The 24,254-nt window shown below is 38.4% G+C and overlaps 1 protein-coding gene and 1 long non-coding RNA gene across 13 annotated transcripts in view; one reads left to right on the forward strand and one right to left on the reverse strand.

Moving 5' to 3' along the window:
* PRUNE2 (prune homolog 2 with BCH domain) overlaps positions 1-21,440 on the forward strand; it is a 346,173-nt gene extending 324,733 nt beyond the window's left edge. For 4 of the 12 annotated variants that reach the window (XM_087444456.1, XM_087444447.1, XM_087444450.1 and 1 more), the window contains 7 exons: positions 43-174; positions 1,319-1,405; positions 5,495-5,593; positions 8,625-8,660; positions 9,191-9,229; positions 13,569-13,616; positions 18,175-21,440. In XM_087444456.1, the coding sequence (XP_087300582.1) occupies positions 43-174; positions 1,319-1,405; positions 5,495-5,593; positions 8,625-8,660; positions 9,191-9,229; positions 13,569-13,616; positions 18,175-18,205 (472 nt within the window). In that variant the 3' untranslated portion in view covers positions 18,206-21,440. The other 8 variants (XM_087444458.1, XM_087444448.1, XM_087444449.1 and 5 more) reach the window with 7 other exon arrangements.
* LOC147914366 (uncharacterized) overlaps positions 1-24,254 on the reverse strand; it is a 126,051-nt gene that overhangs the window by 36,039 nt on the left and 65,758 nt on the right. The window lies entirely within an intron of this gene.

A 24,254-nucleotide genomic window follows, 5' to 3' on the forward strand; every position in this document is an offset into this window, starting at 1 on the left:
CATGTGGGAACTGAAAACACTCCTCTTCCTTCCTGTGATCAGATATGTGATAAGTACTTTAGAGTTGATGGTAGCTGAAGACTATATGATTGTGTACCTGAATGGCGCGACCCCGAGACGGAAGATGCCAGGGCTAGGCTGGATGAAGAAATGCTACCAGATGATTGACAGACGGTATGTGGGCTCCATTATTTAATCACTATTTTGACTTCCTCAATAGCCCGCAGTTCTGATTCCCTTTTAATCTACCAAAAATGCGATCACATTTTAGGAACAGTGAATTATGCAGAGTTGAGATAATAAATTATAAAACTATTAATGAAAGTGTCAGTTGATACCCCAAATCTGAAATAAAGCAAGTCCTCCCCAGATTTTGTAATGTTGTAATCTCAAACCTGGTGACCAAGTTTATTTTAAACTATGCATATGCTACTGCCACATGGAGGTGCAAGTTGAGCTGATACACCGAAGTATCCATGAGTCTCTACTGGTATTATGTGATCTTGATGCTGTTTGTGTGTGCTGGGACTATTAGGATTTGGACAACTGTTGTGCTCTTATTTCAACATTCACTGTTAATTCAAGTTAACCACTAGCCCACATGGTTCCTTGGTGTGCCCCTTCCTCAAGATACTTTACTTCCATCCATACTGGTTTTATTAGAACAAAACACATTATTGCTATCTACAGGAAAATTGTCATCATAAACATACAAATTTACGATGTCTATGATATGTGTGGCATCCCCTTAGATGTGTCTCCTTGCATAATAACATGAGTACCCTGTTATATTAACTAAAATCCATTTAATGATCCAAACATTCGTAAAGTAGCATTGCTAATGCTGAAAAACATGCCTGAAAATCAAGAACATTAAAATGGTAATCTGAAGGCCAAACAGCCACATGATATATGCTGTTACTATTTTCATTATATGAAGAAGAAACCAAGGCTCAGTAAGATCAAATAAATTGTCTAAGTCGCTAGTAAGAGTGTATTGTTTTCAAAATAATAAAGATAATGCTGACCAAAATATGCCATGATGGATATAGCTTTATGCACTCCAAGAATATAACCATTCTATTTTACATTTATTCCTATGGGAAAATGAGGTCTGAATCATACAAGCTTTGAAATATATCTCAAAAAGTATTCTTTTTATTAATCATGGCCATTCTATACCTTCCCACCAAATAATAGTAACCTGCCTAGAACTCTCTAATATTATATATATTTCTATTTAAAAAAGGATATATTTTGTGTTTTAATTCCCACTGAAAATGAGTTATGAGTAATTTTTTTTCTTTATTCAAAATAGGTTGCGGAAGAATTTGAAATCATTCATCATTGTTCATCCATCTTGGTTCATCAGAACAATCCTTGCAGTGACACGACCTTTTATAAGGTGTGGTTATTATTGTAGTAAAAATAAAAGTACTACTAGTAGCTTTTAAGAATATGTATTCATTGTCCTATAAACAAGGATTCATAAACTAAAAGAGTATGTAGGAAAATATATTTTGTCTCTGCCTTTCCTGGAAAGATACTTTGGACTGTCCAGCAAGAGACCCTGATTAAGAATGAACATTATTTCAAAATGACTACTTTTCCCTTCGTTATTATAAAACATGACCTCTAAATTCCTTGCTGTAAACAGAAGATGAAGTGGTGGGCTTTCCATGCCACGTTACAGAAGGGAATAGACAATACTATTGTATTGTCTTTACAAAATTTTGTAAAGAATAGAAAAGGTAGAGTAACATGACAATGGAAACTATTTCAAGACAGATACAGGAGCCACGTCTTAATTGTTCTATGTCTTCTGAACAAACATCAGGTAGGTCTCCAAAGTTAGGCAGAGTCTGGGCAGCCATTTTGAGGCTTTGTTTAATCATCCATGAGAATTCTTAGTTTCAGTTAAGTTCAATTCAGTGAATATTTATTCATCATTCATTTTGTGTTAGATGCTGTGTAACCTTACATTTGGGGAATGCAAAGAAAAGTAGGATATACTTCATAATATAGTAAGACTTGAAACAGTTAAATGAAAGGGACAGTATGCATTTTCTAGAGAGCTTTAAAAATATAATAAAATAAAGTCTTGCCCAACATCAGGATACAGATTAGGTTTAAATTGAAATTTTTCTGTTTCAAAGCTATTTATGAATCCCTAAGAAAAATTCCGATAACTCCACTTCTGTAGAAAAAATTACAGGTTAAAATTCTTTATATTTTTTTACATAGATTTTACTGTGCCTTCCAGATTCTACCTTTTTTGTGCAGTGTTCATTTATACTTATTTAGCATTCTCATTCCCTACTTCCAACAATTGAGTAGCAAGATGCAATCTAGTTTTCCTCTGACAAAGGTTAGCTCTTTACCATACTATGTTAAATTGCTTTACAAAATAATATGAAATATTTAAGGTACACAAAAGCCACTTATTTTAATAATAGCAGGGCCGGCTCTGTGGCTTAGCAGTTAAGTGCACGTGCTCCGCTACTGGCGGCCCAGGTTCAGATCCCGGGCGCGCACTGACGCACCACTTGTCTGGCCATGCTGAGGCTGCGTCCCACATACAGCAACTAGAAGGATGTGCAACTATGACATACAACTATCTACTGGGGCTTTGGGGAAAAAAAAGGAGGAGGATTGGCAATAGATGTTAGCTCAGAGCCAGTCTTCCTCAGCAAAAAGAGGAGGATTAGCATGGATGTTAGTTCAGGGCTGATCTTCCTCACTAAAAAAATAAAAATAATGGTAGAAAATGCCTTGACAAAGGAATAAGAATCAATGTACTCTGATGAGCTTATAAAAAGTTTAATGGGTAAAAAAGTAAACATTAGCATTGATATTGATTCATTGATGTCTGTTTAATAATTTGGCTCTTATAATTATGAAACAAATATGTTTCTTCTTGATAACTAACAAAATATTTGTTACTGAAGAATATTGAAAAATGGTTATAATTCAACATTATTTATTGAAGGGAGTTTCAAGATAAGAATAATTACAACAATAATCATAAAATTATAGCAAATAGTGTTGTGGTAAATTACATATAATAATGGCTTACATTTATTGAGTGCTTACATGCATTATTTCATTTAATCCTAATGACAGTCCTCTGAAGGAGGTGCTGTTTTCTATTTTCATTACATAGAAAGAAACCGAGGCTCTGTGAGGTCAAATAAATTGTCTAAAGCAGGAGCCAGCAAACCTCTTCCATAAAGGATAAAAGAGCAAATATTTTAGGTTTTGTGGGCCATCTGGTCTCAGTCACACTACTCAGTTCTGCCATTGTAGGGCAAAAGCAGTCATAGACAATATATAAACAAATAAGTGTGTCTGTGTTCCAAGAAAACTTGATTTACGAACACTGAAATTGAATTTCTTAAAAATTTTTACATGTCATAAAATATTCTTGTTTTGATATTTTTTCAACCATTTAAAAAATGTAAAGACCATTCTTAGCTCAAGGACTGTAAAAAACCGTCAACAAGCTGGCTTTGGCCCGCAGGCCATAGTTTGCAAACCCCAGGTCTAAGGTAACATAGCCAATAGATGATGGACTCAGACTTTAAACCCAATTGCCTGCCTAAGTTTAAGGAACACACATTTTCAGTACTTAAACATTGCATTCTACGGTTTCATCACATAATACCCTCTTTAAAGATCCCTCTTGTGAATCGATTTATATCAGTGTAACAATTTTTAGACCTGAAAAAGAGAGGCCACTACAATGTATTATAGGTCTTCTCTCCAATAAAAGATAACACTTATGATAGAAGTATATGGCAAATTCATTTTTTAAAATGAATTATTTGTCTGTGCCAAGCACTGGGGTAGACACGAGAAATTAAATAGCTCAATTGCTGTCATCAAGAAGCTCATAGCCCAGCAACTGACATAGGCAGACAAGTAAACAATTACAATATAGGGTACAATTGACGCACTATGGTGGTAACTCGGGGCAAGGGTGAGTTTGGGGGTAATAGGTGGAGAGTGAAGGCTGACAGTCTGCGTCAAGAGAGGCTTTCCAGAAGAATTAGCTTTCAAGGTGAGTTTTGAAGGACTAATAGGAGTGCCGAGGTAAAACCAGGTAGAGGTAACAGCAGGTACAGATACACTGAAAAGGAGAGAATGTGGCGAGTTTAGAGAACTGTACGTTCTAGTGAATGAAACACTGGGCTGGAGTTTCTGCCCTGTGACTTCCTCCTCCCTCTCACTCGACCCACTCCATCTTTTATCAAAACCTGAATTTAACTCAAAAATTCCCAAAGAAAGAAGAGGCCTAATGTAGCATATCGTTGGTAACGTGTGTTCACCCCAGACTTATCAGAAGTGCTAGAAATAACTGTATGGAGAGGAAATTGTTCACAAGTCACAGCCAGTGGCCCAGGGTCAAAACTGCAAGTAAAATGGATAGAGAAAGACCTTGCAAAAGCTTCCTACTAGAATGCACAGTAGTTGAACAGAGGGCGGCACAGTTGGCAGACTGCTCGGCATGATTCCATTCGACTGGAGCTCTTTACATTGGAAACCATTCCAGAAAATTCAATGTTCGATCAAGTTCCCTTTCAAGTGGAATGATACGTTTGTAAAATTAGTTTGCAATTACATCAATAATACAGAAATTCCTTCTTATAAAACGTCCAGTCATTACCATAAGATCCAGTTCTTTCTTCAATAACTGCCAATTCCTGTTCCTAACCCCCTTCCCCAGAGCCAAGGTCCTTTATCAGTTTCAGTGGCATCCTTCCAAGTTGTTTTCTATGCATTTACACACATGAAAAATGACAACATTTAGATGAAAGCCATTTGTAATTCAAATCCAATCATTGGAACACGTTTTTGAACATTGGTCCATCTGGAATGAACTCTCAGACTAAAACTTAAAAAAAAAACTAAAAAATATTTAAAATAAAAATAAAAAAGAGGAAAATGAATTTACATGTACTTTTAAAATATATCAACCTTGGTAGATTCTGAAAGAATTAATGACAAGATTTTTGTTCGTTAAAAACAAACAAACAAGCAAACAAAGCCAAGCCAACCATAAACCAGTGACTATTCAGAGTGGCAGAGATGACTGGAAGCCCATGTGATGTGTGGTGAAGAGTGTGGACTTTGCAGTCAGACTGCCTGGGTTTAGATCCAGGCTCTGCCTCTTACTGAAGGTGAGACCTTGGGCAAATACTTAACTCGGTGTGTCTCGAATTTCCTTATCTTTAAAAATAGAATAATAATAGTACCTACTAGGTACTAGGCTGTAATAAGTACTAGGCTATAATAAGAAATAAATGAGTTCATATATGTAAACCACTTAAAACAGTGTCTGGCACATAGTAACTACTCAAATAATGTAGTCTGTCTTCTTAGTAAGAGTGCTGGGACAAGTGTTAAGTACATCAGGATTTTCAAGAGCAGGCAGCAGGCTTGGGAGGGATGAAGGAGTGACTAATGATATTTTTTCTTTTCTTCTCTTTTTTAGTTCAAAATTCAGCAGTAAAATTAAATATGTCAGTAGCTTATCAGAACTCAGTGGGCTGATCCCAATGGATTGCATCCATATTCCAGAGAGCATCATCAAGTAAGTCCTTATGGTTTCGAAAATTTGGTAAGAAATATTGCATGTTTGGAGAAGGAGATTGGAAAAGAACTCATTTCTGGAAGAGTGGGGAAATGGCGTTATCTTATATTTAAAACAAATATTAAATATTCTCCCATAAATATATATTTTTTTCTTATAATCTATAGATAACTTTTCTGTTCTTTCATATCCTCTTTCACATAATCTTCTCTTGGGATTATTGATTATTGTTCATTTTCACCTTGAATTTTACTACCATTTTGGAGAAAGCATAAATTTAACATTAATCAGTACATGAGACACATACTTGTGTCTGCCACCCACACAGACCCAGTAGGGTCTGGGCATAGCTGGATTTCTTTATTGCCTTATATAAGTAATTTATCTGCATGGCCCTAGGAAAAGAGAAAAAATTACCCTTTCTCTGCTTTCTTGTAAATCCTTTTTCTTCACGGTTTGCTTCAGGTGAAAGATAAGGCAGAGTGTGGGTGGCATGGTTCAGAATGATTTCCTTACGCAGTAGAGGGTAATGCAGCAGCAGCCTGTAAGGAGAAAGCACGGATACTGCAGGTCACAGGATTATGCTGCAAAAATAAGAGTAAAAGTTAACTAAACAACCACTTGGAGCTGGGACTTAATAACATGGACACTGGAGAATGAACCCTCTTGTTTGGTTCATTGTTGCAAAGAGCCCTTTTTTTCTGTGGATCCTGTTTTTCTTCCACTATGTCCAATTCACTGGTTTTCTTTTTGATTAGAATTGACAGGAACATAACCATCAGCTCAAACAAAACAGACAAGAACACCCTATCTTCCTCCATAAGATGAATAGCAAAATAGACTTCCCAATTTGAGTTTCCAAAAAAGAGTCTCTTCACTTAGTGTGTGGGTTAGTGTGTGTCGATGCTGTACTGGGCATGGAAGTGCTCTATTAATGTCAGTTATTTCATCCCCACAGTAAACCCCAATTTACAGATAAGAGAAGAGAACTTAGTAAAGTTATTTATGCGAAGTATAAATAGGAGCAAGGAAGAGATGAAACTGGAATTCAAATTCAGGTCAACCTGGCACCAAGCTTCCCTTGTCCTTTTCTAGTAGTTTCCCTCACCCCCCTTAAAGTATCCATCTAAATTCAAAGCTCAGGAGTAGAGGCATTCAGTGTTCCTACATGCCAATATCAGGCACAAACACAGGACACTGACTGGGATTAGAACTGCCAGTTGGCTCAGCTGAATTAAGCAGTGTGTTCAGATGACTAACACTGGCTTTAATCCTCATTAACTTCATAGAGTTCCCACAATCAGCACACTCACTGCAGCTGGTGCCCCCATCTCCAAAATCCACTCCTTCTCTTTAAATGAAAAATTACTTGAGCACTCACCTCCTATAATGCTATCTCCCTTTGCAAACAATGACAAGGACATTCTCTCCTCAAGTGCAAATAAGCATTGGCCACTTTCTAGGTAAATACGGTAAGGCTTCCATGGTTTGGCTGTTGGAGACAATAGAGTGAGGAAGAGAAAAGAATGGGCTTTGAAGGTTTAGTATTAGATCTGAATCTTCCCGCCTGCCTCTTGCTGTCTCTGAGACTTCAGGCAACCTAATAACAATCTCTGAGTCTAGCTTCAGCATCTGTGAAATGGGGAAGTAAGGAGCACTTCATGGAATGGTCCTGAGACCAACATACATATGAGAACAACATACAAAAAGCGTTCAGGAAGCCTCCTGGCACAGAGCTGGTGATCCAGAATGTTATTTATTATAATCATGTTTAGAGACTCACTATCATATGGGAAAGTTTAATTGAGAAGTTAAACATGCCCACGGCACTTTTCATTCATCTACACATCAGTTTTCAAGGGCTCCCTTTGGGAAAAGTTTCTTCAGGAGGAAGGGTTCCATTCAGAAGGATTTTCTTCTGGAGGAAGAAATGTACAACCGTGCACGTCCTCCTCATGTGTCCATGTTTTCTCCCGTCTTTGGTAATCCATCTCCTCTGAATGTCCTCTCTGCCATTTCTGTTACTGGCCCTCGTTGCCCCAGTTTCCTGTTATGCCGTCTTCAAATTGGCACACCATAGCTGCTTCCTATTCTTGAATAACATCCAGAGGGTTTGATCTCAGCCAAGACCAGTCTTCAGCTGGGATGGAGCCTGTCATCAAGGGGCTTAAATAAAAGAAAAACTTGCCCAATCTGGAGTCAGATTTATAATCATTGATTACAGTCAATTCTTGTTATTTGATGTTCTAGAACCCTGAATAACGAATACTGAACTGTTGTTCCTAGGGTAATACAGGGTTAGCTTTCTGCAAGCCTGCAGTCACAACATTTTCATCAGCAGATTAATATATAACCTTATTTTATGTGTGTTTCTATTTAAAGATATCTTATTTGATATAAACTGTTGATTCATTAACATTGAACGCACAGCCAACAGCACTATAACTCGTGCCGAAACAAAGCTTTAGAACACGCATATATTCTCTGGAAGGCACATCCCAGCCTTCTTGTGCTTAGGAACACTAGACAGCACTTCAGCTCTATGCTTGGGGTTCATTTTAAATGGTGAAATCACCAACAAAAAAATGCAAAAAACGTGGCACTAAATAGACCGTGAAAAGGACCCTTGTTCACCGTGCTAGAGCTGCAACCAGAAGGCAGGGCCTCACCTTGTTTAACCTCAGCTGGGGACATGCACGTCAGGTGACTCAAATTTTTTGCCACTCTATGAACGTCTGCAAGTGACCATGAAAGTGCCACAGGCATTGATTTGGAGGTTACAAATACAATTTAGCAAGTAGGAGAATTCACAAACAGAATCCGCAAATAATGAGGATTGGCTGAGAATAATTTTAAATGCTAAATCGTTGATTATATCTAATGAAAATAAGATTTCTCCTGAAAGGCAATTTGATTATAATTTGGATAGGCTTTTGCTCTCATGTTTTGACTGTTCTTTAAGACATTTACCTGCCATTTTTTCCATCTGTTCGCTCGTTTTCCTCACTGCATTCGTTTTTTATCTCGTAAGGTACGATGAAGAGAGGTCTTATAAGAGGAGTGTGAGGTAAAATCTCCTGATCTACAGTTCACGCTGGCCCCTCTGTGTGTGTACACCAGTGTCTTACTCGTGGGTGACCTCAACATGCTACCAAGCAAGAGGTCGTTGTAATAGTCCCTTGAGTGTACCATTCCTGGTCTTTGTCTTGTGTGTAAAGCTGTTGAGGTCAGCCTAATTTGCAACTGTAACCTACTAAGCCAGATATATCCCTGACTTGGCCCAGGCTGCAAGCTAACTATACCCAACAGACTGATGTGGATGTTTTCAGCTTTCTTCAGCCAGCATGTTTCTGAGCTCTTTGCAACTTTTATATCTACCTTTCAGAAGGAATTTGCAAAGTAAACATCCATAAACACTGAATGGGAGGAAATGACACAATATTTAATGGAAGGAATGTGTCTCAGTGCTCCAGAGAACGGTTTTTAAAAGCACATATACTCCACTTATGTTTGGCTCTGCTTTGCTGGGTGACTCTCTCACGCTCTGCTTGCTTCTTTTTTGTTTCTTTTCTACGCTGATAATTTTTGCTCATGCAGACTGGATGAAGAACTGAGGGAAGCATCAGAAGCAGCTAAGTAAGACTTGGTTTTCATTCAGCAGCTGGCGTGATGTTGGCTTGTGTTTCAGGAATGAATTGGGAGAACTCGCATGCCTGGTGTTTTATTCTTGCATCCTGATAGTAATGCTGCACTTTAAAAGTTCACTTTTCCCTTGATAGATGCTATTTCTGTTATTCATCCTATAATCTATTTTCCCCCATGATCTTGGTTATCTTGAGAAATGTATTTGTTACTGTTTGATTTTTTTAAAAATGTACATGCAATTTTAGGGACCACAGCAAAAGAACACATCACAGGCACTGCCACATATAATATAACATCCAGATCATCATTAGATACATTGAAGCAACAGAACCTCACTAATTCATACTAATGGAGAGAGATGATGGCAAGTCGAAATTTGGAATATTTTTGTAGAACCAATTTCATGACTTTCCAAATATTTTTTTAAACACCTTATTTAGTGACTTGGAAATATTGCTTAACTAACAGCTTCTGAGCTATTTGGATGAATAGAAAAGAAAAATCATTGCTCACTATTGTTAAAGCATAATTTTCAAAAAGGCAAAATCGTAGCTTTAATGCAAATATAAAATGAATACATGCCAGTGATTTTATTCAACTAATTACTTAGTGAAGGAACGAGTAAGGTATTAAAACCAGTTGATAGAACATTTGAGAAGCTGCATACCTATATTAAAGAATGTTAGGATAAGATGGTTGGTTTAGATACAAAACTGATTAATGTCTAACAGCATAATAAATTTAACCTTAGGGTTTTCTTTTCCACTGGACAGAAATGATTTACATCTCTGCTTGACAAAAATCTGTAAAATCTACAATCTAACCTCTGCCCCTACAGAGTTGTAAAATAGCCCATCAGTTGAAAGTCAACTCAGCACTGTTTTGAGAGAACATCTTGTAATTTCCTTTTCTTATTTCCAAGGTATAAATAAATAATTTTTGTGACACTATATGTTAAATGTAGAAAGGTACTATTTGGAATGTTTGCTGTATTGAGCTGCTTCTCCATTTCAAATATTGTTTATGCTGTTAATTTTTATAACCACTTCCCATTTTAATAGACATTACAAAAGCAGAAAGCTTGGACAATGTCCAAACAGCTACAAATTCTGAAAAGATAAGGTCTAAATTAGTGAAATTTTTTCTGCATAAGTGTAAATGCCAATTCTTCATGAAAACAATCCATTTAGATATTTTTTCCCTATAGCACATTTTTATTGCAGGTACCCTATAGATTATTTGCTTATAGTATGGATCTTTGGGCTTAAAAATGTAAGGAAAGATTTTTGCTTTAGAAAGTTTAGCGTTAGTGTAGTTTACTGTTACAATAGTCCCATCCTCTAGTTTTCTTTCAAGAAAACTAAGACCGATTTAGACTAACAATACTCAAAATTATATAAATTTTCACTCTAATGGAATCTTCTTAGTCTCTAATTCAACTGTTAAAACAAGAAGTTGTGGAAGTAAGGAAGATATTATGAATCAAGGAACTGAATGTTGGCATGACGTACCCCTGTAGCATTTCTCTCTACTCAAATTACCTTGTGTCATGAGATTCCCCAGAGAGAGATACAGCAATGAGTTTCTCTTCCAGATTATTTTTTTTTAGGATGATAATATATTTATGAAATTAGGAGCTGTTTTCAAGACAAAAGGTGGGGGGAGGGAACATCAATAATTTTCCAGCTGAACCCATTATAAGGTCATATTGCCATGTTTTTTTCATTATTACCATAAAATCTTATCTCCTTCAATAGATTTTTTCCCCTTCATATTTCTACTCTTCCTGCTTAACTACTGTAGTGAAGCAGTTATCATTTTTGGTTTAGTTGTATAGCTTTCTCTTTTTTTCTCTCAAATCCTTCATTTTGTTCTCTTCCCTACCCCCACAGACCCTCTCCCCAGGTATCTAAATGGTCTCAGGTGGTCTTGAAAAGTCTTAATCTCCTCCCTAAAGGAATCACCAAGCTCATGCCTAGTACATAGTAGATGCTCAGTAAATTTCTGCTGCATAAACTGATGAATGTACGTAAGATTAAGATCATTGCTGTGGAGCAGTGGTTCTCAAACTTTACTGTGCCTCAGAATGACCTGGAGCACTTGTTAAAACACAGTATCCTGGGCCTCCCCGCAAAAGTTTCTGATGCAGCAGGCCTGAAAATCTGTATTTCTAATTTCCCAGTGATGCCGACGCTGCCCCGTCTCAGGACCATGCTTTGAGAATCACCACCTTCAAGTAAATGGCTGAATAAAAATAATTCAATTTCTTAGGAGTGTTTGCTCTTGCTTTGGATTCAGTGAGTAAGCCACCTGCCTGAATTCTCCTCCAACTGATCCTACTCCTTTTGATGGTGACATTACGTGTATGAGGAATTGAAATATATTTGCACATTTGAAAATGTGTAGGAAGAAAGAATTTTACTATGTTGACCCCCCAGATGACTGAAATGCTTCTGAATCCTACCATTTTGGCATATTAACTACATCTTCTCAACTATCTTTCAGCCTCTGAAGTGGCCCCCAAATGCTTGGACAGACTGTATGTGATGATTATGGGTTCAGAAAACATGATCCCTGTAGTCTATGGTTAGATTCTAGAAGCCGGATAACCGGGTTCTTTCTATTAACAGATGCTCCCTGACTTTCCATATGACCTTTATTAGAAAGCTTCAGGCTGGTTCTAAACTTGCCAGGGAACAAAACCTACCTGTCTGTTGTTTTGCTTTATTCCCACTAGTGTTTTTAAACATCTCTCCCCACATGCCTACACACCACCGCCTCTAATTGGCTTTCAGAAGGTGATTTTCTCAGCCTGCCTTATTTTTTCCCTACAACTTTAGATCTATACAGGAAAGAAAAAAACTTTCAAAGGATAAATTGCAAATAGAGAGCCATTCTCATTTTGAAGATGGTGAAGAAGCCATCTGCTGCCTTTGGAGTGACAGTATTAAATGGATTGCAAATTGTTGTTTTCTTTGGAAGGATTATGCAAAGTTAAAAAGCAGAAAAGCTAGGTTTGGAAGATTGCCCTTTCTTGATTCCATTCCAGCTTGCTAGGTTTTTCTAGCACACTGTCAGCACTCGCCTGACTGTCCTGGTTCACTAGAGCTGCCAATTATCCTCATTAAAATACCAGACCACCAGCGAAAAGGGTGGGAGAGAGGGGGAAGAAAGCCCTCTGCTCAGCAAAATGCCTAACATTAATAACTGAACTCTTATGTGCAAACAGATAGATTACCTTGTGAGATTATTCACATTACAAAGGGAACTCTCGCATGTAAAAAGGATCATAAAATCCCTTTACTGTTTGTTTGTCAATAAAATATTTACCAGAGGGGAAAAAGTAAAAGTTGAAATGTACTAAGTATGAATCAGAAATTAATATAAAGCCAATTTGAAATTTACCAACAGAGGAGTCCCACCAACATGGATTATCAAAAGCATCTAATATTACACAGAAAGCGTAAACACGTTCATACACCATAACAAAACTTTTATTTCATTATTTTATATGGTTACATTTTTCTTTTTGAACACGTTTAGTTTAGGTTAATGTTAGGATTCATCTGTATTGCCTGAACACAACTCAGCTGTAGGGTTGTACGTGTCCTATTATTTTTCTTTAACAACAAGGAAAGCGGACAATGGCATTTCTTCTTTGGGTGTCTTGGAAAATCCTCATTCTTGTGAAAACGGAAAGTTAACTGTGTTCATATGTAAATAAAATTAGGCTGCTTGAGAGGCTTGTCCTTTGTGTATAAAATATATCATTTGGGTTACAAATAAAAATTTGCAATATTATATTCCCTGAATAAGATAGATGGAAAAGTGAGGAAAAAATACGACAGAAGAGACCACTGGAGGTATTGGAAGTTTTCAGTCTTCCTTTTATGTTTCTAAATCATGGGCAATTGCTATGTTTTGAAACTGGTGGTAGTAGATTCTAGGCGGTAGATATAAGGGTATTCACTGTAAAATACTTTAAACTTTGCAGTTTTTTTTTTTTCCCCAAAATAGAGAGGAAAAAATAGTGGAATTATGACCCACTGAGAATAATTCAAGACAATTGAGTTTTGGCTTGTCTGGCACTAAATGGATAATAATTTTTGAGAAAAACTAGTAATAAAGTTGAACAATGGTTAAAAAAAAAGAGAGAAACTGATGATAAAAGAATCACAGCTTAATCGCATCATCTGTTCAGGTGTAGATTTGCTCAGTATGAGCAGTGGGACCACAGTAAACAGTTTAAAATGCCCAAATCTGTCATGCTTACTAACTGGTAACAGTGGAGAAGATGTTTACTGCTTCCTGTTTTTTTCCTTGCACTCAGAACTAGCTGCCTTTACAATGATCCAGAAATGTCTTCTATGGAGAAGGAGTAAGAATTCACCATCAATAACAACTACGTGGTTACTTGTATGGCTGGGCTCTGAAAGAAAAAATACATTGAGGATTGGGTAAACCCCGTTTAGATGTTCAGCTTTCCTGTTCTCTATTCCTGAAATTAGACACTTAAAGAGAAATGTGCCAGTTTCTCATTCATGATCACCATGCAGTTCCCTAAGGACAACCTACGTCTTTACTTGGCATTCTACTTTCCCAATCCAAAAAGGAGGAGAAAATGAATAGCAGAGCCAGATGTGAGAACATTTGTGCGAGAGGACTGCCACTCTGCTTTCTGAATTACATCATCTATTTTAATTAGTAAAAGCTGGGACTTCTATTTGAACTTAATATTTTGGTAGATGGGAGAAAAACTATTCTTGTTTTGAAAATCCCAAGAGGCAGCTGAGTCTGGATGGGATTTTAGGAATGATCTAGTCCATCGAGTCCCATCCTGTGAGAAACAGAAATCGAACACGTATTGAGTTCTTACCACATGCCAGGTTCTATGTAAAAAGCTTCATGCACACTATCTGATTTTTATCCATGGAATAAGCCTATGAGGTACATTTTATAGCTAAGGAAGGTTCAGTGTAGAGAGATTATCTGACCACTTCAGGATTCATCGTTGTAAACATGGCCCAGAGCTGGGATTTGAGCCTCTGCAGGGCAGGTCCAGAGCCAAGTGGTTTTAAAATTGGAGAGAAGTAGTCTTAATGCTGGAATGGGTGCACAAACTCTGATCTAACCAAAGACTAGAGGACAAAATTAGTTGCCTAAGAGAAAAGACTTAATGATTGGCCAAGTCAGCTTCAGAGAATAAAGTGTGGTCACCAACAGGCTCTCAGAGAGAACTTGGCCATCCGGTTTGGGGCTCCTAATCTGGCCTATGTTGTGCAGAATTGAACGTTGTCCTTCTTCCCAGGAATCCAGAAGAGGGGGCAAAGACGGGATTTAACTGTCTGCTATTGTCATGTTTTGTTCCCTTCAAACCTCCTTTCCCTTGACGTCCCAGGGGAAGTTGGAAAATCACACTGCTATAGCTCTGCAATGGTCATGGTGACCTTACAGTTTAAGGAAGTTTACGCTCAAAGCTCCAGAGAGAAGGTCCCAACTAGTTGAAGAGTACATCAAGAACAGAAAGCTGGGAGGGACCTTTGAAATCACACAGTTCCTTTTCTGAAGGTTACATTGGTCCACATCTATGAGATGAAGACAACAATTGTTCCCAGTAGATTGCCACACAAAGCAAAAATATGATAGTCCCTCAGTCCGCCTTAATTCTTTTTGCAAATCTTTTCTCCCTCAGCAAAACAGCGCCCCCTAGAGCAGAGTCGTGCACCCGCAGTTAACACGCTGCGTGGACGGAATGTCACTTACTGGCCTATGGCTGCTACATCTACGGGCTTACCCACTCCTTGGTCTGCCTTGTCTGTTTTGCTCCTCATTTGTATGTAGGGCTCTTTGGGTTGGGAAGAGGGTAAAACCCTGCTGCTTGTTTGGGTTTTGGGTTCATTCCGGGGCTGGGCATGGGGGAGGGAGGGATACTGCCAATTGTTACAGTTACTTCCCACCTCTTAGAACATGCCACAACCCTTCCCTTTTCTTCAACCCTCTTTCCTAAGCCCTTACCAGGTCATGACCACAGTGAGGAGCATGAGATCTGGGATGAGGTGCAAGAGTGGCCAAGAATTTTTTCTGCTGACTTCCAGCCCTGGATTTCTGGCTTTCTTTAGTATTAGAATAAGGGGCTTCATTTACCTTCTTCTGGTTTCTGTGTGGAAGCATTTTACACCTTCTAGTATTGAATGGATAAACTGCAAAATGGGCAAAGGCTTTTCCGAGGAGCTGAATCAGGCCAATAATAAAATGAAATGTGTGCTAGGACCATAGTGGCCTCTCATTTTCCTCAGAGAGAGAAGGGAAAGTTATGCCCATCTCCCCCATCTTCCGACCTAAAACAAGAGTTTTCATTCATCATTAAACAATATTGCCAGACACTTTGTAAGGAGCCTCATTTAACACATGTTAGATGCCAAAATGGCATATCGTAAAATTATCAGAAGGTTATTTTGTCTCACTGGAAAGTTGGTTTTAGAAAACTAAGCCCATTTGCCCAAAGGTGAGGAATACTTTTATATTTCAATTCTGATTAAAACTAAATTTTTTCCCCAAAGCCTACTATTTTTAACAGTAGCCCTGGCAGCTTGTCTGCTTCACTTTTAGGTTTGGATTTTATTTATTCATTCACATCCTAAAACTTGCAACATACCTTTTTATATTTTTATGTACATAAAAAGCATATATGGGGGCCGGCCCCGTGGCTTGGTGGTTAAGTGCACGCGCTCCGCTGCTGGCCGCCCGGGTTCGCATCCCGGGCGCGCACTGACGCACCACTTCTCTGGCCATGCTGAGGCTGCGTCCCACATACAGCAACTAGAAGGGTGTGCAGCTATGACATACAGCTATCTACTGGGGCTTTGGGGGAAAAATATATTAAAAAAAAAAAAAAAAGATATAGACTCAAAAGCCTTTAAAAAAAAAAAAGCATATATGATCCGGGGGGTGTGGTTCTTTGGGGGGAGCCTTGAATTAGTACTGTTGTCAGTCGTTTTATTAGCTCCACAAGATAACTGTTGTCTCAAAAATTAATCTTCAGTGTGGTTTCCTATATTTACTTGAACATCATCTTTTCACTATCTCTTCTTCTGTAAACTGGGTAAATATGTTGCAGTCTTTTTGTTTCTCAAAAGCTGGAGGGTGAATGAAACCCTAGAAGTTTTACCAAAAAGTCAGTTTGAAAAGTGAAGCGTTTTGAGATAAACATCCCAGCATAAGTGTTTTTCAGATTTTTATCGGGGGCCTACATGGAAAAACAAAGTGACGGTGAGCTTTACACTCTTCAAGGTGATTTCAAATATTCTGACCCACATTCACACTTTTCAGACAATGTGCCCCAAATTTTGCTTTAATAAATATTCTCTTGGTCTGTGAGAGAAACTGAGCCAACACCATGTGAGAAAGAATAAAATCGCAGTCATCAAATCAAACTTAATACAGACTTTTGAGACTAACTGCAGCTAGGAAGTACATTTTAGAAGCAAAAACAAGGTGGAGAAGGAGCTGTTTTGTAAAAGCATAGTAGAAAAAGATCTAGGGGTCAAAGCTGACAAAAATAGGACACCTCTCTGGTTATACTGCAGATAAGAAAACAAGTCAGATCCTCGAGGGCATAAAAAAGAGATTAATATCCATGACGACCCAGCCTCTCCTGACAGTCAGCTGGCTGGGTCTGAAAACCCCCAAAGGAGAAAAGATTATTATAAGGATAGTAATTAAGCAGAGAGATGATTTCCCCATTTCAAAAAGATACCAAGCTACTACAATTTCTTTACTACTAGGACTGCTACTACTGCTACTAATAGACATTTACTATGTGCTCACAATGTACAATTGAAAGCACTTCTGACTTAATCCTTAGCGAGCCTGAGAGAGAGAGCATTGTTCTATTTTACAGACACAGAAATGGAAACTTAGAGAAGATAGGTAACTTGCCCAAGGCCCCGGAACTCATAAGTGGTGGAATTGCGGTGGGTATTTCAAAAGAAAGATACTCGACTACTATAAAATGGAAGGGCGGGTCGGGTAGGTTACCAACGGTTTTATTTGCAAAGCTACTACAATGAACACTGCTTGGCTGCTGCAGGGTCCCCAGCAGAGCACAGTAACCTTTGCAGCGTACAGACTTCTGGCTCCGGAGGACAGATCTAAGCGAAATCCGCAGGCACTTCCCAAATTGCCCTTTTCAAACAAAACGTTTTTCTTTTCTCATGGCTGGAATTCTTCCTCTGAGAGTTCACTGGCTGTAGCTTTCTTCTTCTCTGGGACGTGCCAGGAAGTTGTGACATGTTCACTAAGAGGTGGAAGAGAGACTCTAGTGGCCCGAGGACATTTTAGACTTACTCCCTAGATATTTGGGAACCCACTAGACGTTCTTAAAAACAAGCATATTTTAGTTTATAAGACTTCATCTCATTAAGACAGGCTAACCCCTTTCAGGCAAATCCTTTGGTTCTAGAAAATACTGGGTTTGTTTTGTTTGATTTGCCATTGCTGTATTATTATCTACCACTTTCTTACTATTTAGCACTTGTCAGATGTTACTTATTTCAGGCAGATCATCTATTTGCCTCACAAGGAAAGATCATTACTAAAACTAGGTAGATCTCTTATTTCCAAAATGCAATAATGTTCCTTATCTTAATCTACTTTTGCACAGGAGTCTTTTGTCTCCCTAGATCATTTTGAAAGGCGTAAAATGCTTCCAGAAACAGTTTTGTAAAAATAAACCAATTCCATATTTTAGAGAAAGCCTTGGCAACTAGGAGAGGATTGTGTTTTACCATATTTTTCTAGCATAAGAAACTTGCATGATTTATTTTCAGTAAGTCCTTTGAGAAAAAAAGCAAACACACGCCACAACAAATCATCACTAAATGTTTCTTATTCAGTTTCTCATGCTTCTCATTTTTTTTTCTTCCTTTTTTCCAAAGTATGGACCTGAAGCTGAAAGAAAAGCCCTAGGTGGCGATGGCTGGAAGAAGAGGATGCTTTTCTGCTTCGTGATTCTGTTGAAACATATCTACCTGGAAGAGACAGGGCTGATGGTCCTTTTTTCCACTTTGCACTACCTGGTGCCATTCTAAATTTCTAAGGGGAAAAACAGTAAGGGAATTTGTTTACTCTTAACACGTTTTATGAAATTGTGTGTATTTTCCTATTTTGCCAATCATGTGCCTCAAAGATTTTAGTTGAACCTTAGCAAGAAAGTAGGACCTTCCATTTCAATATTTTGTTAACCCTTGGTGCAGTGGTATTTCGTCTTAGACTGGTATTGACCAATAAGATAACTTCAATCCACCATTCATTGTGAGTGGATTTGTTTCCATAGATTAGCTGGATTTCTCCTTGGTGATCATTTTAGGTTTAAAATACACAGGCTCAACTCTCCCTGGAAAGTTGTCCACCTTTAAAATTCTAAGCTTAACACCACCATAAACACAAGTGTGAAACCACCGTCAGCTAAGTGCCCACTTGGTTCTTGTCCACATGAATCATCTCTAGCTTCTCAAAGAGAAGTCAGGCTTTGTAATTCACATCAATTCTATTTAGTTATCAAATTGGGCACCATGTTTTCTGCGAATTGCTCTTTTAAAAAATCATCATTTTTCCAATGAGGTCAAAGACCTCCACATTGAGAAACTTAAGGATTACTGTTTGCATTTTGATAGACATTTTGATAGCATGCTTCAGGCCATGAACTTAGTTCAAGATGTTATGCTTTAAAGGCTCAAGACTCAAATGTAAGGTAGCCCGCTCAGAAATTCATTATTTGGTAACATTCAGTTGTCTGAATTTCTCTCTCACATGTATTATAAAAAGTAATCTGCTTTAAAACACTCTAACTGATCACAGGTTTAAAATTAAATATGAGTATGTACTATCACCTACAGAATACTCCTTCGTAGTCTTCATATCCCTTTAAAATACCAACGTGATTTTGAATCTGTGGGCCTCTAGCAATGGGATTGCAAACTATAGCCAAATCTAGCTATTTTCATGTGGCCCGTAAGTTAAGAATAGTTTTCACACTTTGGACTGAAAAATAATTTTTCTTAATATTTCATGACACATGAAAATTAATCAGATTTCAGTTTCCAAGAATAAAGTTCTATTGTGTTTTATTGAGACAGATTTGTTTACAAACTCTCCCTGGCTGCTCTTGCACTACAACTGCAAAGTTGTGACAAACCACACGGCCCAGAAAGCCTAAAACATTGACTGTCTTTACCGAAAAAGTTTGCTGAGTCCTACTCTAGCACATCCATCCTCCCTCGCCCTATTGTATGTAGATATTAATTTCTTTAACAGAATGAACAAGTAAGGCTGTAAACTAATTTATTCTTAAAAAAGAAAACTTTGACATTCACAATCAGTCAGCTACATGGCTTGCTGAAAAAGACAAGGAGTCCTAGCCACAAAAGCATGGCTCAGATTGTGTTTGCAAGACCCGAAGTGAGGCCTTCTTAGAAGCTCCTCTTTGGCTCTTTACAGGTGTTACTGAGGTCCTGAGCTTACTCTGGAAACCATTCCTATTTTCCAGCAGCACCTATTACTGATAAGCTAGCAAAAATAAAAATGTAGTGGAGAACAGGGTTCCACTACAGTCTCAGGGTGGTAATTACATCCAGGAGAGCTATCTGCAACACTTTGAACCCTGGGTATCATTAGCCTTGAAATGCTTTGAAGTAGACATCTTTGCACAGGTGACTGAATTTCACTGACCTCATTTGCTCCATGTCCGTCTCCCACCTGCCTTCCAGACATGCTCACGTACACACAGGTCAACTCTTTCCTCTGTAAGCCATAGCTACCTATGTTCCCCTCTTGGTACCTTTCAACTTGGTATCCTCTTTAAACTGTTCTTTTGTGTCTCCTCCCTCATGACATCTGGCTTGTCTAATAGAAAACCCTAGAGCACACCCTTTCTCACAGCCCAGCTCCACCTTTGGAAGCCAAAATATGCCTCTCCCAGAACTTAGTGTTGACAGAAGTACAGTGACCCAATATTTTGGTTTGTTCATGTGTTTACCACTGTTGCCCTGGCATAGTTATTAACAATGCTCCCTTTCACTCAATTGTGTCCCGTTTTGGAAGATAAATTATATGGTCCCCTAGGCCACAGGAAGTAATGAAGAATCCAGTGTTCAGCTTAGTGGTGCCAGCCTGAGGACATAGAGCTGTTGATAGAGGGCTCTTGTTCTAGTCAGTCAGACCCAACAACAGTCTCACCATTTGCATTCTTTTGAACTTGTCCAGTCTGTTCATGGAAGACTACTCAGGTGGTATTCTGTTTGAAACTTCAGCTTCCGACATGGAAATTACAAGCACCTTTTCCAATCAATGATTTTGTTTGGGCTGTTCTATGGGCTGATAGTTAGACATCTGCTATTTTATTATCCTAAAAAGATAAATTAATTTAATTGCACGTGCTAGAGAAAAGCCACTGTGTAAACTCAATCCAAGTAAATAGAATCATAGAAGAATCCTGCAAAAATAGTCCCTAAGCAGCTAGGTAGACAGATGTAAACATTCACATTATTAGCTATCTAGCTCTTGCATTCTGAGCATTCTTGCTCTGGTTCTGACTTCTGAGAACTGTTTTGCACTTTCCCTGTAGATTTGTAGTTAAGGGAACCAAGGGGTCATTGGGGCAAAAGAATTGTTTTCCCAAAGTGGCAACTGCTCTTTTCTTAGCTCCTTGATTAAGAGAAAGAACAGAAATCTGCACAGAAGATACTGTCAAGGAATGAGATAATTTTTTTAAGAGCAATAGCTGGGTATGGAAGAAAACTCTCAAGTTGCTGTTGAAGCCATACACTGTTTTATGGGGTTGTCTTCTAAGACGTACTCCAAGGCGCGTAAAGAAGTCACTACTCCAAGCCTTTGTGTTATTAAGATCTCATTTTAAGTATTGAGTTGTGGTACTATGTTTGCAACTTTTGTCTATCACAATGCCTCAGTAGTTTGCTCCCTTAGAAACATTAGATGTGCACAAATTAATTTTTTATATATTTAAAGTTTTTTCTACCATGTATTGGATTGCTCAGAATAAAGTATCTATTAGACTTTGTTTTGGTAAATAAATAAATTCTCCCTAAATAGTGTGGATTCATAATTAAAAAATATGTAACAACACTATATATATATATACATATAGCCTCTGTGTATAATTCAGAAATAAAAATTGATTCCACAAGTTGTGGCTTTCTTTCTTTGAGTCGGCAAGAATCTTTCTCTCACTGCACTTGGCAGCTGTCTTATCTGGCTATCAATCTGGCTTGAGGACACTATAAATTTTAGCTTTCTTATCACCCAAACTTTATTCCCTTTTCCTTTTTACCTTTCATGCCTCAGGGAGCTAAGCTTTCAAAATGTGTTGTCTACCCTCTGAGTCAGCAATTGCTCACTTTGGAAGCATCTCCGTGCTTCATGGTTACTTGATTTTGTCAACTTCTCCTTTCTCTGTCCCTCGCCTTTCCATGCCTATATTTATTTTTAAATTAAAATGCATTAAATGGCATTTTATTTTTAGTTTTTGGGGTTTCTTTTTCACTTTTACAAACTCCTGGCAAAATCAGAGCTTAGAATTACCACTGTCCTTTTTTTTTTTTAAGCCTAATAAACAAACCTGTAGCTCTGCCTCTGGGAAAGTTGTTGGAGTAACCAAATGGCAAGTTGCTCAACAAAAAGTGAGACATTGTACGTTCTCATGATCTAGGAATGAGTTCTGATGGATGTTATCCTCTACCCAATGAAGGGAAGGAGGACAAGAGAAGACTGAGAAGTAAATACAGGCAAATGAATGGAATGATACTCCAAGGTGGACTGTTGTCTTCATTCTGCTCCCTTTACCTAACTGGGGAGGTGAGAATTGGAGACAGGCTAGGTGTGCAGCATGAGGGGAAAGGATGGGTAAAATGTGGTGGATACACACCAAAATATGGTCTATTACACAGCTGTTAGAAGCAATAAATTACACGTTCACAGAGCAACACTTAAATCATAGGGTGGAGTGGAAAAGTAAGAAAGAACTCAATATTTATAGCAAAGTGTCATTTATGTAAATTCTAAACCTATGCACACACACAAAACAATGCTACATATTATACAAAATCCATGCATATTTAAGGACGTGGCACACTCATTAGTGTGAGTACAGGGGTGGGGGTACGAGTGGGGATCCAGGATGAAGCTGGGAGCCTAATTAAAAATCAAAATGAAAAAGAACCTTTTATAGGCTAAAGTTAAAAGTAAGTAAAATGAAGATACCCTAAATCTTCAGCCATAGGAACCAGAACTTTCAGCCATAGATCATGGAAAAGCTGTGTTCAAGTCCTTATGGTCTCCAAGGGGCTGTTTCCTTCCACAGCTTCTGTGGTTGCTCCATTTCCCTGCGTTGGCAGTATCAGTGTGCTGCAGCTGTCAGAAGCCTGCCCTGGCTGCATCACCCTGCAGTCACAGAGCTTTTAACTAAGCTGGTGCCTTTGACACACCAATCCTCACACAGCTGTGAGCTTTATAGAGCAAGGAGACTGTCATATGAAGCTAATTTTCCTAGCGTTTCACTCACATCCATCCAAAAAAACTCACTGTAGCCAGGCAAAATTATTTCTTTTTGATACATAAACATTTTAATGATTCTTTGATGGCAGACACTAATAACTTCCATCCACTATTTCTCTAGCCTTACCCCTAGTGAGAGACCCGCACTCCTGACATTTAATCATGCCCTCCTTGTTAAAGTCTTTCCCCTTTGGTGAACTGAATTCCCCTGTTTTCCCCCTGTATTCATTATCTATCTATTGCTACATAACAAATTACAGTCAGTTCTCATTATTCAAGGCAGTTACGTCCTATGAAGTCACTGAGAACACTGAATTAGCACATACTGAACAGTTACTCCTAGAGGAAATACAGGGTTAGGTTCCTGCGAGCCTCTGGTCACAACATTTTCGTCAACTGATCAATACATATATGTTTTATATGTGTTTCTGTTTAAATACACTTTATTTAATATATATTGTTGCTTTATTAACATTGAATTCACAGCCAACAGCCTGAATATAACTCATGCCGAATGAAGCTTATTTAATTAACGAATATTCTCCATAAGGCACATCACAGCCTTCTTGTGCTTAGAAACATTAGGCAGCACTTCAGTTCTATGCTTGGAAACCATTTTAAACGGTGACATCACCAACAAAAATCAAAAAAATGCAAAAAAACACGGCCCGAAATAGACCGTGAAAAGGACACATTTACTGTACGAGAGCTGAAACAAAAAGGCAGAGCCTTTCCGTGTTTGACCTCAGCCAGGAACACAGGCATCAGGCAACTCAAACTTTTTGCCACTCTATACATGTCTCTAAGTGACTGTGAAAGTGCCGTGAGTATTGATTTTGGGGTTCCAAATAAATTTTAGTGAGTAAGTGAATTTGCAAGTATGGAATCCTAGAATAATGAAGATCCACTGTATCCCAAAATGTAGTGGTCTAAAACAACACGCATTTATTTTCTCAGTTTCTGTGAGTTAGAAATCCAAGTACATCTTAGCTGAGTCCTCCACTTGAAGGTCTCTCACCAGCTGCAATCACAGTGATGGCCTAGGCGCTCTCACAAGACCTGATCAAGGTTGCTTGAGACAGAATCTGCTTCCAAGTTCATTCACGTGTTTGTTGGCAGGATTCAGTTTCTCAAAGGTGGTTTGTTGGACTGAGGCTCCCTTCCTGGCTGGCTGGTAGCTGGAGGCTGCCCTTAGTGTTTGGACTCATGGGCCTCCCCAGCACGGCAGCTTGTTCATTGAAACCAACAAGAAAGAGTCTGCTGGCAAAACGAAGTTACGATTTTTTGTAACCTAAACACAGAAGTGACATCTTGTGACTTTTGCTGTATTCTATTGATTAGAAGCAAGTCACTAGATCTAGCCCACACTCAAGGGGAGAGGATTACAGATGGGTGTGAATACTGGGATGTGGGGATTATCGGATGCCGTCTTAGAAGCTGGCGTACC

This window comes from Ceratotherium simum, chromosome 20 (genome assembly GCF_057802395.1).
Source record: "Ceratotherium simum simum isolate JZ-2026a chromosome 20, ASM5780239v1, whole genome shotgun sequence".
In the NCBI taxonomy this organism is placed as follows: Eukaryota; Metazoa; Chordata; class Mammalia; order Perissodactyla; family Rhinocerotidae; genus Ceratotherium; species Ceratotherium simum.